Source organism: Camelus bactrianus, chromosome 12, assembly GCF_048773025.1.
Source record: "Camelus bactrianus isolate YW-2024 breed Bactrian camel chromosome 12, ASM4877302v1, whole genome shotgun sequence".
In the NCBI taxonomy this organism is placed as follows: domain Eukaryota; kingdom Metazoa; phylum Chordata; class Mammalia; order Artiodactyla; family Camelidae; genus Camelus; species Camelus bactrianus.
Genome location: NC_133550.1, coordinates 31,887,327 through 31,903,388, shown reverse-complemented (window position 1 = coordinate 31,903,388; position 16,062 = coordinate 31,887,327). Strand labels below are relative to the sequence as shown.

At 35.9% G+C, this 16,062-nt stretch overlaps 2 protein-coding genes across 6 annotated transcripts in view; one reads left to right on the top strand and one right to left on the bottom strand.

Annotated features, from left to right (window-relative positions):
* WASHC4 (WASH complex subunit 4) overlaps window positions 1-15,965 on the top strand; it is a 63,798-nt gene extending 47,833 nt beyond the window's left edge. For 2 of the 3 annotated variants that reach the window (XM_010970458.2, XM_045507025.2), the window contains one exon: window positions 803-3,057. In XM_010970458.2, the coding sequence (XP_010968760.1) occupies window positions 803-870 (68 nt within the window). In that variant the 3' untranslated portion in view covers window positions 871-3,057. Of the gene's footprint in view, window positions 1-802; window positions 3,058-5,995 lie in introns of those variants that run through there. The other variant, XM_045507024.2, reaches the window with a different exon arrangement.
* Window positions 7,078-16,062, bottom strand: part of APPL2 (adaptor protein, phosphotyrosine interacting with PH domain and leucine zipper 2) — a 50,401-nt gene continuing 41,416 nt past the window's right edge. Inside the window, exons 17-21 of one of the 3 annotated variants that reach the window (XM_010970461.3) lie at window positions 14,422-14,596; window positions 10,687-10,723; window positions 10,333-10,473; window positions 9,511-9,558; window positions 7,078-8,353 (exon numbers count right to left, since the gene is read on the bottom strand). In XM_010970461.3, coding sequence (XP_010968763.1) covers window positions 8,300-8,353; window positions 9,511-9,558; window positions 10,333-10,473; window positions 10,687-10,723; window positions 14,422-14,596 — 455 coding nt within the window. In that variant the 3' untranslated portion in view covers window positions 7,078-8,299. The remainder of the gene's footprint in view (window positions 8,354-9,510; window positions 9,559-10,332; window positions 10,474-10,686; window positions 10,724-14,421; window positions 14,597-16,062) is intronic. The other 2 variants (XM_010970462.3, XM_010970460.3) reach the window with 2 other exon arrangements.

Here is a 16,062-nt window from a genome sequence, read left to right as displayed (position 1 = left end):
TATTTCTGCTTAGGTCTTACACGATGCTAGACCCTTGTGTCCAGTCTGGGTGACTGGGAATACTCTGCAAGTGGATTGCATAGTCACTTTAAGGCCTGAAGCAGTAAGATAAAACAAACATTGCAGTCTCAGTGGAGCTCCTTGCTCTGGAGTCCTGTTCTTAAGGAACTCTCCAGGGTTCTGGGTAACGTGTCACCCACATGCCTGATGGCCTGGGTTGTTCTTCTGTTTTAGGACTCTATTTTAGCTAAAGGTTGCTCAGAGATGTTGTGAGCGTTGCTGAATGCATTAGTTTAGTAGTTTTTTTCTGTTAATGAGACATATACATGTGACATTTTGCACAAAAAGACAGAAATTCATTTTATCACAATCATAATAAAAAAACTGCATTTAAAAATAAATTGTTAATAAAATTGAAAAGTTATTCATTCCAGTTTTATATGTGAATTTTCAGCCATGTTTCTATCAGAAATAGCACTGTGATTTCTCGGCCCAGCTAGGGGAACCAGCCTTGGTGGGGAGCATGCCTTCAAATATGCAGTGTGAAACCCCATACCAAATGCAGTTCTAATCTCTCATAATTCTGCACCCTCTTTACAAACTAATCAGATCATATAGTTGCAGTATTTAGCCTAGATTGCTAAAATATAAGGTAAACCAGATGTAATTTGTGATATTAGAGAAGTATTTGGTAGATGGAAAATTTTCTTTAATTTGAAATTTAGCAATATAGTTCTCAATTTTATTAATTCATTTTTTAAATGAACATAAATATGTCCATTATTTTTGCTCATGCTTCCAGAAGAGATTAAAACAAGCAATGGAGACCTGTCTGAGAGCACTGTGTCTGCAGATCCTGTTGTCAAATGATATTGATGGTATGCATTACCTGTATGAAATCATCAGAACTTTATGTGAGATGGATGTTAATAAGCTAATGACGATGTGTTTCCTGGGCCACGTCTCTGGGAAATGTTTAGATGTTGCAACTCTCCAAGGCAGTGCTCTAAAGTTAAGTCCGTTCTTCTTCTGAAGGCTCTACTTTTCAAAGGTTGAGAATGAGATTTTAAAATTGGATTTTTGCCTGGACTTTAGGCTAGCTATGCCTAAGAACAGTTACTTGAAGTGATGTTTTAGAAGGGCCAACCCAGAATTCTAAACTGCCACCTCAGATCTCTTGTAATCTACATGAATGTTTATAATTTGTATTTGCCTAGGTCTTCGATCCATTTTTGTCTCAGTCATTGGAAATTCATTGCATACACTATGTACAGCCAGTAAATATGTTTAAACAAAAGGAGTTGAGCCTGAAATTCATGAAGCATACATATCAATGTTCTTATAAAAGGGATATATGAAGCTGGTTTTGATACTAGAGGTGAGGCACAAAGTGTTATGTACACTTGATGTACAGTATGAACTGATTCATTGTTGATTTCACGTGACTCACAAGAACTGTTGCTGTCTTTGCTGAGATATTTTATAACTAGTTTACATTGCTTTGAGAACATTTGACCTCCAACAACTGCTTTAAGATTTACATAATACTCAAGGTGGAGGAAAATACAGATAAAGCCATAGAGTCCTGCTTGAGATTCACTTTTGGTTGAGGGCACTATGTATAATATCAGAGAAAACTGAATGAATTCTCTACATCCAAACTCAGGTTTCCTCTACATTAGGTTGAATTGAAATATTGATGATGGTTTGAGCAGGCTTTTTCTTTAAACCAAGTATAATCTAAGAAGTCAGATTAAGCACTGTGTAGGCTTTTAAAAAATTACCACTGTGAGAATAAAATTCTAATAAATCATTTACTGATTTAAAAAGTACAGAAAGATTTTGAGTAAATTTAATTCCTGGCAAGCTGTTAGCTTTATTTTTGTAAACATTATGTCAGTTAATAGTTAAATGGTTAATCATGGCATATAATCTTTTAATATAATACAGTGATACCTTTATAGTGAAAATAAGAAAATTTAAAACTTTATATGTAATACTAACATCATCTTAGGAAATACTTGATTTTTCCATTGCATTTGCCTATTAAGCATTTCTTTGGGTAAATCCTGCAGGTAATTCTAACATTGTTTGATTTCCAGCTTTTGCAACAGGTGCACAATGCCCTGTCTGTATTTAGTGATCACAGTCAGGGTAACTTTCCCAGCTCAAGATAAACACTTTCACTGTTAAAAGTCAGAAGAAACAGAATAGGTAGGAAATGCTTTTGTTTATTATGTAATCCTGACTTACAGAATTATGTACAATAGATGGGTTAAAGGCATTTAATATTTGTAATTCATACTAACTGCAGAAATGGCCCTAAAGCATGCTGCATAATTAATAATTTATATTTTCAGTATTGAGTTTATATTAATCTTGCATTTGATTGTATCAAATTCATCAATTTTATAGCAGCAGTTTTGGTTTTTTGTCTGTTTTTCTTCTCTTAACTTCTCAAAAATCACCTCATTTTTGTTAAGGATAGAAATTGTAATTAGAAGAGAATCAGATGTCTGTTATTATTCCCACACATGTCAGTTACCTTTATCAATACCAGACAGAGTTCACATGTTGACTCCATGGATACCTATGATTAAGAAAAATGACAGATTTTTATTTTGTCTTTAGTTCAAAATAATGTCACTGCAGTCTATATAAGTTATAAGTTCACTTATTTGAAATATGATCCCTGAAAAGATTAAGCATTAAATGCTGTTAAAGTACAGAGTCAACAGGACTTGAGTGTTTCACGCCTAAGTTAATATACACATTTAGATGATGGTTTTCCTTGCCAACATATTAATGGTAATATTTTCATTTTTTCAGACATACTGCAATGAAAACTCAGTGTGAGCATTTGTTACAAATTCACAGAAAACTTAATGTTCAAATTCTCAGGAATTAAAGACTAACCATAACATTGTCAGTTCTAATTAAATTTTATAGAAGATGGCAAGTGTGTTATCTCACTTGAGTGGGGCTTTCCTCTCCCCCAGTTCTAAGAGAATACAATATGTACAATAAAAGAGTAATAAATATAATTTCAAAAATTCACTTCCTTTGGATGTGTGTGTTTAAAAATGAATGTCTTAAACCAGTAGTTTTTAACTTTAATCTTTTTCGAGTCCCCTTTAATCTAACAGTGTACAGGATCTGTATTTAAAAAAATACTTGCATGCACATAGGCCAAAAATTTCAAGTGAAAAATTGGTATCGGCTCCTCTCTGCGTATCCCAGGTGAAGGACTTCTGTTTTCTTTCCTTTGTACCTTCTTTATCTTTCTATTGCTTGCTGTTTTCAAAAAAAAGAACCCATATGAATGCTTAATTTTAAATCTTAATCCTGGGAAGGGATCATCAGTTTGCAGTGTTTAATGTTAGAAATAACTGTAGTGCCATTTGCAAACAAGAGTTGAACTGAAGCCTTCATAATAAAGGAGAGCCTTTTAAATACTATGCTAGAGAAACTGTTCTTGATAAAATCTGATTGCTGCTCCCTTTTCTCTTCTGAGGTAGTAAATTGTATGGTTGTGGGAAAGATGAGATAATACCATCACATACATACATCATCGTGTTACTTTTATGCTACGTTGGCCAAAAGTAGAAAGTAGATTTTAACCAATTTTAATAATTTTAGTTCTTTTTCCAGCTTAAGTTGTGTAAGTTTCAGACTGATGGTATTCCTTTTCTTAAGGAAGATTTAGTGCCACAATTTTTTTTTTTGTATTTAAATGTTAGAAACAATTTAACAGATTGTCAAAGATTTTAGTTTAAAAAAAGGAATCCAGAATAAGTGGTTCTATAGAGATCAAGTGAAGTAATAGGACTATGAAGTGAATTTAGAGATGATGATGGCAAAATTAGTTTATACAAAAAGTTCATATATACATTGTATGAAAGGTCAGTTTGGGCAAGAACATGGATTTGTTCCTCTATTTTAATAGTTTGGCTCTTCTTTACCTAGTTTACCTTGATAGTTCCAGTTCCCATCAGTGGAGACATTCTCAGGAAAATGGATGAAATTTATCTCCCGATCAGTGTAGATCTGATGTCGTAATTCTGGGATCGTCTTTAAGGACTGTACATTCTGTAGTGTACGTAAGATCTGTGTGTACTGAAACATTCTTTGGTAATGCCCTCATTATCACTAAAGTGAGGGGAAAAAAATGAACACTTCTATACCTGGAAGTGCCTATCTATTTAAGATTAATATTACAGTAATCATTTCAGAATCTGTACAGAAGGTACCAAGGCATTAAAGATGAATTTGATGTAATTGCTGAATATTAGAATAGTCTTCAAAGATTAATATATTGAGAGAAGCATCTGGAGATTGCTTTGTCTCTGGTTTTCTCTATGTGCTAATAAAACAGCACATAGGGGTTAGAAGCATAGATTCTGGAGCCAGACTGTGATTTGAATCCTGATTTGCTGTTTACCAGGTTACTTAACCTCCCTCAGGCATAACATGCATAATAATACAGCTCATAGCTTGAGGATTGAATTAATTTGTATAAAGCACTTTATATATTAGGAAACAGTGACTGTTACAAATATTAGCTATTATGATGATTGCTTCTAGAGGCAGAAATGCACTTGGCATATAATTATCTGTGGAAAAGTTTGAAGCTAAACAGTCTGTATTTGAGTTGGTCTCATAAAAAGTATTCCTTTTTAAATGGCTCAGCTAAGTGTTGACAATGTAGGGCAGATCCTTCCCTTCCCTAAAGGTAAAGTCTGACAGATGGCTGGACAACCAAAGGCAAATGAAAATTGGTGAGACTAGCTGGCTAATAAAAAGACCTCGTTTTCCACCCTCCCAGCTTTCATTTCCTCGGCACTTGTTAATTTTTCAGAGTGCTTTCCTATGGCATCAATACGCATTTAAGTTGAGAGAAAGGGCAAGTCACTCACTGTTTCTAAATTTTAAAATTATTTTATTTTAAAAGTAAGATACATGCAAAAGAGTATATATGTATGTACTGCTTAGTAAATAAAAATGGAATTCTTGCACAGCCACCACATGGGTTAAGAGTCTGTTGCTGCCTTAGTTGGTCCCGTTATTCCTTCTCAGGTATCAGCTCCTTTTTCCACTGCAGAGGAAACCAGTGTGGAATTTTGGTGGTAACCATTCCTTGCTTTTCTTTAGGGTTACAACTTATGTGTATTTTTCTAAAGAATATGGTGGTATTTTGCATGTTTTTTCAGGTTAATATAAATAGACTCTGTGCTTATGACTTCTTTAATTCCGTATCATTTTTGAAATTCATCCATGTGATGCATATAGCTATGTAGTTCATTTAGTTTTATTTCTCCCATATTCTGTTATATGGATACAGGTATTCTATTGTGTTGAGATGTGGATTATTTCCAAATTTGGGATAGTATGAACAGTGCTGCTGTAATTGTTAGTGTGTGTGTGTCTTTGGGTGTGTGCTCACAAGTGAATCTCCTAGGTGGTAGGGCCAGGTGCACCTGCAAGTTCAGTAGAAAGAATGCCCAACTGTTCTCTCATCCCAGCAGAAGGTGGGATTCTTCATTGTTTTATCCCTGCCAGTGGCTGAATTTCTGCTGTCTGGTCAGTATATCATCTGTGTGGTTTTTCATTTACAGTTCCTTGATTATTGTATGATTGAACATATTTTTGTTTAAGAGCCCTTTTTACCCTATGAAATGCCTTTATGATTTCTATTTTTTTCAATTTATCTTTTTCTTACTAATTGTAGGGATATTTTATATATTCTAGACACTAACTTTTGTTGGTCATGTGTGCTTGCTTAATATGCTAAAGTTAATGTTTTCATTCTATTTTTTTATGAAGTGAATTTTAATGTATTGGATTTGTCTTATGATTTGCATGCTTTGTGGCTTAGTTAAGCCACACATTTTTTAAAAATTGAAATATAGTTGATTTACAATATATATCATGTTTTGGGTTTACAGCAAAGTGATTCAGTTTTATATATATATATTCAGATTCTTTTCTATTATAGGTTATTATATTCAATATAGTTCCTGTGCTATACAGTAAGTCCTTATCTATTTTATATATAGTAGTTTGTATCTATTAATCCCATACTTCTCATTTATCTCCCCCTCTCTTTCCCCTTTGGTAACCGTAAGTTTGTTTTCTGTGTCTGTGAGTCTGTTTTGTATATAGATTTATTTGTATTATTTTTAAGAGTCTACCTATAAGTGATATATAACATTTGTCTTTGACTTACTTTTACTAAGTGTAATACTGTCTAGGTGCACCCATGTAAATGGCAGTATGTAATTTTTTATAGCTGAGTAATATTCCATTGTGTGTGTGTGTGTGTGTGTGTGTGTGTGTGTGTGTGTACACACACATACATACATATACACACCACATCTTCTTAAGCCGATTGTCTGTTGATGGGCACTTAGGTTGCTTCCATGTCTTGGCTGTTGTAAATAGTGCTGCTATGAACAGTGGGGTGCGTGTATCTATTCAGATGAAAGTTCCCTCTAGATACATGCCCAGGAGTGGGACTGCTGGATTATATGGTGAGTCTACTTTTAGTTGTGTGAGGAATCTCCATACTGTTTTCTATAGGTATTTACACACATTCTTAATTTTTTAAATTAAAAAAAATTGATTTCCGTTTCCAATGATACTGTTCCCCTCCCCTGCCAAACAATTCTAAGCAAGAAATTCAGGAGACTGTGGCTCTTGAAACCTGTCAGAACTTACTGATCTACTGTGGTTATGATACACAAATTGTAAGGCATTAGTTAACACTGAACTAATATTTTATGGTGTATAATCTCTTACTATTTTGAACAGCTCACTGTGTCTCTGATGGTGCACACATTATTCCTTAGCTAAACCCTTTAACCTAATTTTGATTTGCAAAAGTTGTTTTATTAATCTACCGTTTTTAAAAAAGCACCACCTTTTAAAAACTCGGCATTGAAATCACATTATTCATCATGTTGCATAGTACCCCCCCCCCCGGCTATGATTTCATTATGCCTTGGTTTTTGGAAATTAACCGAAACAATTTTAGTTTTCTTCCACGGGTATTCTAGAAAATAACCACAAAAAGCAAAAGAAACAGAATGATAGTTTTTATTTGCTAGCATTTATCGCTAGGTTAATTTATTACAAAGACAATGATATTCTTGGTTATAATTAAACACTGTAGCAATTCAAGATCATTATACTTATTTCATAGTGGGCTGGGATGCCTGGAACCAGATGTGTCAGGGTGGAAATAGGAACTTTCATACTAAGCCACATGGCCAGCTGTGCTTCAAGTGAGTTTTAAAATTAACTGGTCCCTTCTTTAAGGAGGGTCTGGCTCAGAAGAAACAGGAATTGGTAGAGCTGCACCCTGTCCATGGTGATCCAGAAGGACCATGAACTTCTAGAGTGCTGGTTCATTAAGGTTCCCATGTAAAATGAAACATCTTTTGTGGTACTCAGCTGCTAGTCTTTTTATTGCATGATGTTTGAACAGTTACCAGAACTAGACTTGCATTTCTGCTAGTGCCTGGGCCTCAAAGCACAGGGCTCATCACCTGACTGTGCAAATTAATGCTGCTAGGTCCAATTACGAGACAAGCTTGATTATAAATACACAATTTTCAGAATGACAGGCACTTAAAGCTCATTAAGTAAAATACAAAAATAGATTATATTAATAGGAAATATTTAGTGTTTATCAAATTATAAATCTAGGCTTTTACCATTTTTTTTAAAAGGATACTGGAAACTGAAAAGAGATGACACTGAAATAAAGTGAACAATCTTTTTTTTTTTTTTATAGATTTCATTCTGAGTGCTGAACAATGCAATCTAAGAAAAGAACTTACCACAAAGCACCTAAAATAACATTTGTAGTTGGGTATGTTGTCAACCATTTCTTACTGTTTCCCTCCCAAGTCTCAGTATCAAGGCATCAAGAGTACATTCCACAAGCGATTGTCAGCATTCTGAAACCAGGTGGTGTGCCTGTATATATCAGAGAAGTTGAAAACCCTTAAGGAGGCAGCTCTCCTTCCTGGGTGCTCTTCCCCCCAAAGGCGCAAGACAGTTATGCTTCAGATTCTGCGCCTCTGTTTTCACTTGGACTTCCATCATTGTCATCTGGTTGATCATTTAATAGTACATATTTTCCATCACTGGTTAGTGGTATGGACAGCATTAACTGAGCCAATGCTTCTGGATCCTGAAGTTAGGGGAGTTTAAGAAGGAGAAAAGAAAATGCTTAAAATGCACTTAAAACCCCTTTGGCTTTGCTGTCATTATGTTTGTGTTCTGTAATCTAGCCTCATGCCTTCGGACTCCTGTCTATGTGTGCCTTCAGGTGGGTCTTCTTGCATCTCTAAAAAAAAAAACTTAATCACATTACTACTTCCAGAAACTAGGCTAAGGCTTTACTTCTCAGCCAAAATATCATTTATTTAGCCAACCCAGAACCACCTTCCTGGGGAGAGTCCAGACAGGAGCTTCCTTTGCACCTAATTTAAAGAACACTTTTGTCTTTAAACACCTTTCTTTCCTCTCTTTTAATCTATACTATACCAAGAGTTGGCAAACCATGGCCATTTGGCTTAAACTACATTTTTATAAATAGTTTTACTGGAACACAGCCATGCCAGTTATTTACATACTATCTATGGCTGCTTTGGTGTTAAAACAGCAGAGTGGGTCATTGCAACAAAGATGGTAAGCCTAAAATTTATTATCTGGCCCTTTACAGAAAATTTGCCAACTCTGATCTATACCATAAAATACAAACTTGCAGTCAGTGCTTGCTATTTTTTCATGTATGTTGGTCTTAATCCTTCATCTACCTGCCCCTCCCTGATGGAACTGCACTAGTGTGACACCCATTAGCTACCATTACTATAAAGTCTGGTTCCTTAGTTACACTAGCCATAGTCAATCTGAATATTAAATAGATCATTTCTATTACTGCATTAGGTTCTGCTGGACAGTGCTGAACCAGAAGCACCCTGAGGCAGGAACCGTCTGTCTTGCTCACTGCTGTAAGTCCAGGGTTTTTCTTCCACAAACTTTGCTCTCAAACATTTGTTGTGTCAATGAAAGACTGTAAGCTGCTGATGGACAGATAGGTGTGAGAGGCTTCACCTCCAGGAAGTTTCCAGGTGACATCTGTCAGTGTTGCTGGGCCTTTGACCACTCAGGAAGGAGCAGGGCCTTAGAGCACACAGTAGACACTTAAGTTTGTATCATCTTAATTTGAAAGAAAGGAAATCTAGCCAACAACAGCAGGCAAAAAAACCTGATAAGACAGCAGGAGCTACAGCAGTGATATTTATTAAGAACTCCATGTGTTACCAGTGGCTGTAGAACTAGCTGATCGGAAGTGTTTGGTAATTAGAACGCTTAAAAGGAAATTCCAAACTTGGCCACCCTGCCTTGTGAGCATCATTTTTCTTTTTGAGCGAAATCTTAGTATGTGTACAGATGTCTCCTAAGTAGTTGTTAAACCACCACGTTTAAAATGCACCTTACCTTCTGAGCCTTAATTATTTCTTTTCCCAAATTAATAGCATAACATATCTGCAAAAGACAAGAAAAGTAGTGTTTGGCAAAGGCAGCAAAGGATAAAGAATTTTAGAAAAAAATGTGATTATGAAAGTATCAGGTCACTGCTCACGTCAACATAGGGACAGGGGACCTGGCTACAAGAGACTCTACACGGGGCTCTGAACATGAGCATCCACCTGTCTTGGTCTCCTGATGCCAGTTTGTGTGTACAAAAAATATTCAAGTTAAGTGAAAACTGAAGTTATTAAATTGTTTAAAATTCTTAACAGGATACTTTTTCTTTTCTCTCAACCATATTTCACCACTGCATGTTCATATACACAGTGGCAAACAGATACTTCCTGAAAGGGTTGATGCATTTTGATTAATTCTAAGTAGTGAATGTCAGCCACAAAGTTTTTCATACTAAAGAACACTTTAGATGTACTTTCCCGACATCTGCTTCCTCGATTTGCTACCTGAGAACAGACTTTCCTCATTGTTATTTTTGCTTTAATTTTTTTAAAAAAGAATAAATTGAGGGAAACTGCTTTTAATGTTTCCTGATATCTCTACTAAAAAATACTTCAACCATTAAATTTCGGTTGATATGTATTTTCTCCAGGGAAATTTAACCTGTCAGTTTTCTTTCAGTTGGGCCTTCCCAGGAGGTATTACTAGCTAAACTCCACAATGAAGACAGGCAGAATAGTCAGAATATCCAGGGAGGTGGTACAAAGTAACCCTTTAAACACCTTTGATTTGGACTGACATTACAGAATCTTAAAGTGAAGAAAGTAACAAGACCTTTTCGCCTTCTGAGTTGCTTTCAAAAACATATGTGCTCAGAGACTCTCCACCTGTGGATTCAGGCATGCGGACCACAAAGCCAACCAGTCTCTTGTTTTCTTGATGAGCAGCAAACTGAGTGACACTGGTAAGTTCAAACTACAAAAAAACAGGAACAGACTGACTATCAAACCACAAACTGGAATTAAAAAACAGACAAGGTCATTCTTCATGGAAAAAGTCATGAAAAATTGCACTATTAGTGGCATTTAATTTGGCAACTGTATTAAAAGTGCCTACTTTATGGTTAAGGTGGCTACAAAGGTGAATTAAAGAGTAATCATTAAAATGAGCGTGCATGCAGGTACTTACATTGGCCCTTGTTACTTGAGTCTGAGGATCTATCAACCTGAAATTTTAAGAGATTCATTATCACAAAGTTGGATAAAATTATATTACGTGAGTTTGTAGAGGTTCAGAATGGAATCACACAAATACCCTCCAAATACGAAAATATAAGGCCTGGTTGAGGGTGAGGTGAGAGCTCCATGGACCGTCCAAGGGAGCGTGTGCCGTGGTTTCTGCCTCAGCCGAACCTGTGAGGTTAGGCCTCAGGGTATCTTTATGAAAGACTAGCAGAGAATTAATTTCACAGTATTTCAGTACTTATCCAAAAAGGCAGCATTATAATTCTCCAGAAAATTCTGTATAACGTGGATGGATCACATTCTATACAGCCACCTTCCCAACATTTATTGACTGTCAGTTTCCCTTGAAGTACTGGATGAATAGATACTTATAACAATTTTTATTTTTTTTAAAACATGGGGTAGAGGTGAGAGAACAGTGAAGGGATTTTAAAACGATTCCCTATCAGTTTGGATGTAGGAGTAACTTTAAGAAGGTATTCTAGATACACTCTTAAACAACATTTTAACCGTCATCTAATATAATCCAATTGATGTCTCTGGGAAGACTAATTGCATGAGAGAATTTGCTGTTACCCTATATACAGATACACATTTCTACTTTCTAACACATGGTATTATATAAGTTACTGATTTGCTTATTATGCTTGATTATTATTGATTATATGAGTTTCGTAAGTAAAAGCAAAACAATCAATTTGTTAAAAAGATGGTTATAATTCCATTTATATGAAATGTCCAGAACAGGCTCATCTATGGAGACAGCAAGATTAGTGGTCAGTGGCTGCGTAGAGCTGAGCACGTCGCAGGGAAGGAGGGAATGACTGCTGACAGAGACGGGTTTTCTTTGGGGGGATGATAAAAATGTTCTAAAACTGGTGATGGCTGCAAAAATCTGAATGTACTAAAAACAGTGGGTGAATTGCACAATGGGTGAACTGCACAATACGTAAGTTATGTCTCAAAGCTATTACCCACTGCCACAAATGGTTAGTGTTTGAAATATAGGCATTTATACTTGTTAAAGCGAGGGATTGAGAGGGCTCAGATCCCAACCTGGCTACTTACTTTATGATCTTGTGCGAATCGCCCTGACTTCTCTCAACTGCTTTGTAAAACTGGGATAAGAACCTCCGTACTTCAAAAAGGTGGTTAAGAAAATGAGAAAATGTGTATGGAATTTTAAGCTACAAAGCTAAATCAATGTTAAAGTGAGTATCAATTTAATGATTTTTAAAATCTACACCATAAATAATTTCCCTCAAGTTGGGATAACTTTCTTAGGTATTTTGTAAAATTTTTCTATACATGAAAACTTAAAACATGCATGTCATACTTTCTGAGTAACTTTTAAAAGTTTTCTGTCTAAATCAGGTAACCTGGATTTGCCTCTCAAGATCTGATTTTCTGTGTGACTTCTAGATTGTCTCATAACGTGAATTCCAGTATACAAGTGTGTGTATATATAGTGGTAAAGTACACCTGACATAAAATTGACCACTACTGATATTTAGTACATTCACAACATTGTACAACCATTACCACGGTCTAGTTCCAGAACATCCTCATCACCTCAGAAGGAAACACCATACCTGTTAAAGCAGCTGCTCCCCATTCCACCTTATTTTCACTTTTTGGCAGCTTCTCACTAACTTGCTGTCTGTTTCCACAGATTTGCCTATTCTGGATAGTTCACATAAGTGACCATACATAGTGGCTGTCGGGGCCTGCCTTCTTTCCCTTCATGTAACATGGTGATGGCTCATCCATGTTGTAGCGTGTACCGGTACTTCATTCCTTTTCAAGGCTAATATCCTACTGTATGTATATACCATGTTTTGTTTATTCATTTTTTGATCGACATTTGGATTATTTCTACCTTCTGGCTATTGTGAATAGTACTATTATATGAACGTTTGTGTACAAGTTTTTGTTTAAAGTTTTTTTCAGTTCTTTTGGGTATATACTCAGAAATGGAATTCTGAACGTTACAGAGGAACTGCCAAATTATTTTGAACAGTGGCTGAACCATCTTACGTGCCCACCAGCAATGAGTTTCAGTTTCTCCATATCCTTGCTGACACCTTTTTTTTTTACTTTCTTTTTAAAAAATATTTATGGCCATCCTAGTAGGCATGAAGTGGTTCTGGATTTGATTTGCATTTCCCTAGTGACTCAACACTGAGCATCTTTTCATGTGCTTGTTGGCCATTAATATATCTTTATATAGAAATGTCTACTCAAGTCCTTCATCCATTTTTACCTGGGCTTCTTTCCTTTGTTGATTTGTGAGAGTTCTTTAGTTTTGATACTAGACCTTTAATTAGATATATGATTTGCAAATGTTTTCTCCCACTGTGGGTTGTCTTTGCACTTTGAGTAGTGTTTTCTGATACACTACATTTTTCACAGTGCTTTCACATGTATTTACTCTGATCTTTTTGGTTGAAATTATAAGAACAATTAAACAATGCCTATGAAAGGTTCAAGACATACTTGGAGAAAAGCCTTAAATAGGTTTTATTCATAAGAATCTCATTCTCAATAGAAGCTTTATAATAAGTGAAGAGGACTGATTTTTAATAAGTGGAAGAAACTATATTCTGATTTTTGCCAAAGCACTAGTTAACTTTTTGGAAACTACCATTTATCGAACACTTTCTACGTGCCAGTCATGGCTGTAAATGTTTTACATGTATTAATTCACTTATTCCTCATGACAACTCTATAGGGTGTGGATATGGTTGTTTTCATTTTGTAGCTGAAGAAACCAAGGCATGGAGGTTAAGTAACTTGCCCAAGTTCATACAACTAATAAATGCCACAGTCAGGAATAAGGCTCTAAAGCAGTGCTGCTGTCCCACAGAAATTTAGTGTAAGCCTCATATGTAAGTAAAAAACTTCTAGCAGCCAGTTAGAAAAAAAATGAAATGGTGAAATTAATATATACTTTATAGATCTATAATAATACCAGCTAGACATGTTACTAATATAAAAATTAAGATAGTGTGCATTCTTTTGGGGAGATAGTGTGCAATCTTAGAAATTTGGTATGTGTTTTATACTTACTACACTTCCCAATGCAGATAAGTTAGGTTTCAGGTACCAGATGGAGCCACAGTATTAGAGAGTGCAACTCTTAACAAAGCCCATGCCGACCACAACCTGACCGTCGTCTGCTGTCATTCATACAGATCTTATTACTTGAGACCCCGAAACATGCAGTTAATATGGCTTGGCTTATTTTCGACCCAACAAATACTAATCAGATCTCCCTTGTGGTGATCTAGTTGTCTCAGGCAAGCTTATGGTTCTGTTTTCACTGTTAATTAATTTTTATAAATAGTATTCTCAGAGATGGAAACGAAAAAAAAATCTTCCATTTTCAAGCTCTGAGATACAGAGTAACTCTCATGATGGCATCTTTATGCACAGTAGGGTAGGATTCACTCACCACTAAAGATAACCAATTTCTAAAAAACACCAGCTCTTGTCTTTTAGGGAGCATCTTCCATTCATTGTATCTTATAAAACAAACGTAAAAAAGAGCAGAAAGAAGAGTAGCATCTTCACTTAATCAAACAAGTACTCTAGGATGAACATTCTAGATGAGTAAACGTGCCTTAAAAGAGGAGTCAGACGAAGCTGTAAGAAAGTCTGAAAATGAAGCTGAATGTACCTCAGAGTCTGACTGGTGACCATCAGATGGGATTCCGTCATCCGGAAGATGTTATGAATAGCCCGAGCAGCCAATACTTGTCTCATCGCTTCGTAAATCACTTCAGTAGTGGTGTCTGTTTTAACTGCCATTGATCCCAAAAACCGAACTATGAACATCTGTTGCAAAAGAGAATCTGCAAGAGAGCATTTTCTGCTCAGGATCACATTGACTCCCTGCCTGCCACTCCGCACACCAGAGGCAGATGTGCCGTCTGGGAACAGGCTGAAGACCTCAGGTTTGCCTTGCTTTCTGGAGGGATTTCCACCCAAACGCAAAACTCAGCTTTTATAAACCCCAAACGGACAACGCTCTGAACTGTCCACATTTGTCTGGAGCTATTTATTAGGCTAGAAAAGCACCTTTTTTTCTTCATCTATAAAATGAAACCAAATGAACATCCTTCTAACACTAAAAATTCAGGTGACTACATCTAAGTGGCAGTATATGCATCTCACCTTTTCTCTGAAAATAAGAGCTTTTCCACCAGGCAACAGAAAATTCATTCATTACTTTGGCCTCTTACAGAGGAAAATCTATTTGAATACCTGACCTTGGGTCTCATTCAGTTAATTTACATCATTTATCGCTGAAGGGCAGTGATGATACTCCACACACTACTGGAGCTCTCAAACTCTATGAATTTTTTGGTTCTGATGAACTGACAGCACTGCCGCCCTGATGATGGCACATAACCTGACAATAGCAAGCACAACTGGAAGATCATGAAGGTTTAAAAGATCTTTTTTTTTCTGTAACAACAATTCACTTACTCACTATCTGAAACTAAGAGGCCTACTTTTTCTTCACTTGCCCTATTAGTATCCTTGTCTCTAAAAATAACTTAAGGTTTACAAAACTTATTAGGAAAAAATAACTGATACAATGTCATAAGTGGTTACTCCCATATGAAGATAGTTTTTACAAGTCTGAAAGTTCTTTGTATAGACTGCTAACAAACTGGACCGTATGAAAAGCCAGCTATATGTAAGTGGAGAGTCAGAGTTGAGGCACAGCCTATTTTTTTTCCTTTTCCTTTTTTTAAAAATTGAAGTATATAGCTGATTTACAGCAAAGTGATTCAGTTATGCATGTACATATCTATCTATAGTTCCCTGTGCTATTCAGTAGGGCCTTGTTATCTATTTTACATATAGTAGTGTGTATCTGTTAATCCGAAATTCTTAATTTATTCCTCCCCCCACCTTTTGTGCCTAAAGCTGTAAGGAATGCCAGTTCTTAAGTCCTACTTTTAAATTTAAATGAGTGGCATTTCATTCTGATGACATTCTCAGGCTTCAGTCATGAAGCTGTGTTAAAGTGAGGTCCTGCCAGCACCTGTAATGACTAGATCGCCGTGGCTAGGCACTCAGGTTCCGCTTTGTGCAGGAGCAGGCTATGGTCAGCTCTGTTGAGTATGTTCTTACGTAAATCAGAACAACAAAAATCTGAATCTGAACTAATACTTTTTTCATGTTATCTTCAAATTAAAAAATGAGCCATTATTTGTGCATTTGGTTTTCTGAAATGAAATAGCGCATTTTTGACTCACCTAGATGGTATTTTAATGTGACCACTTTATCCTCTTTGAGTGTTTGCCAT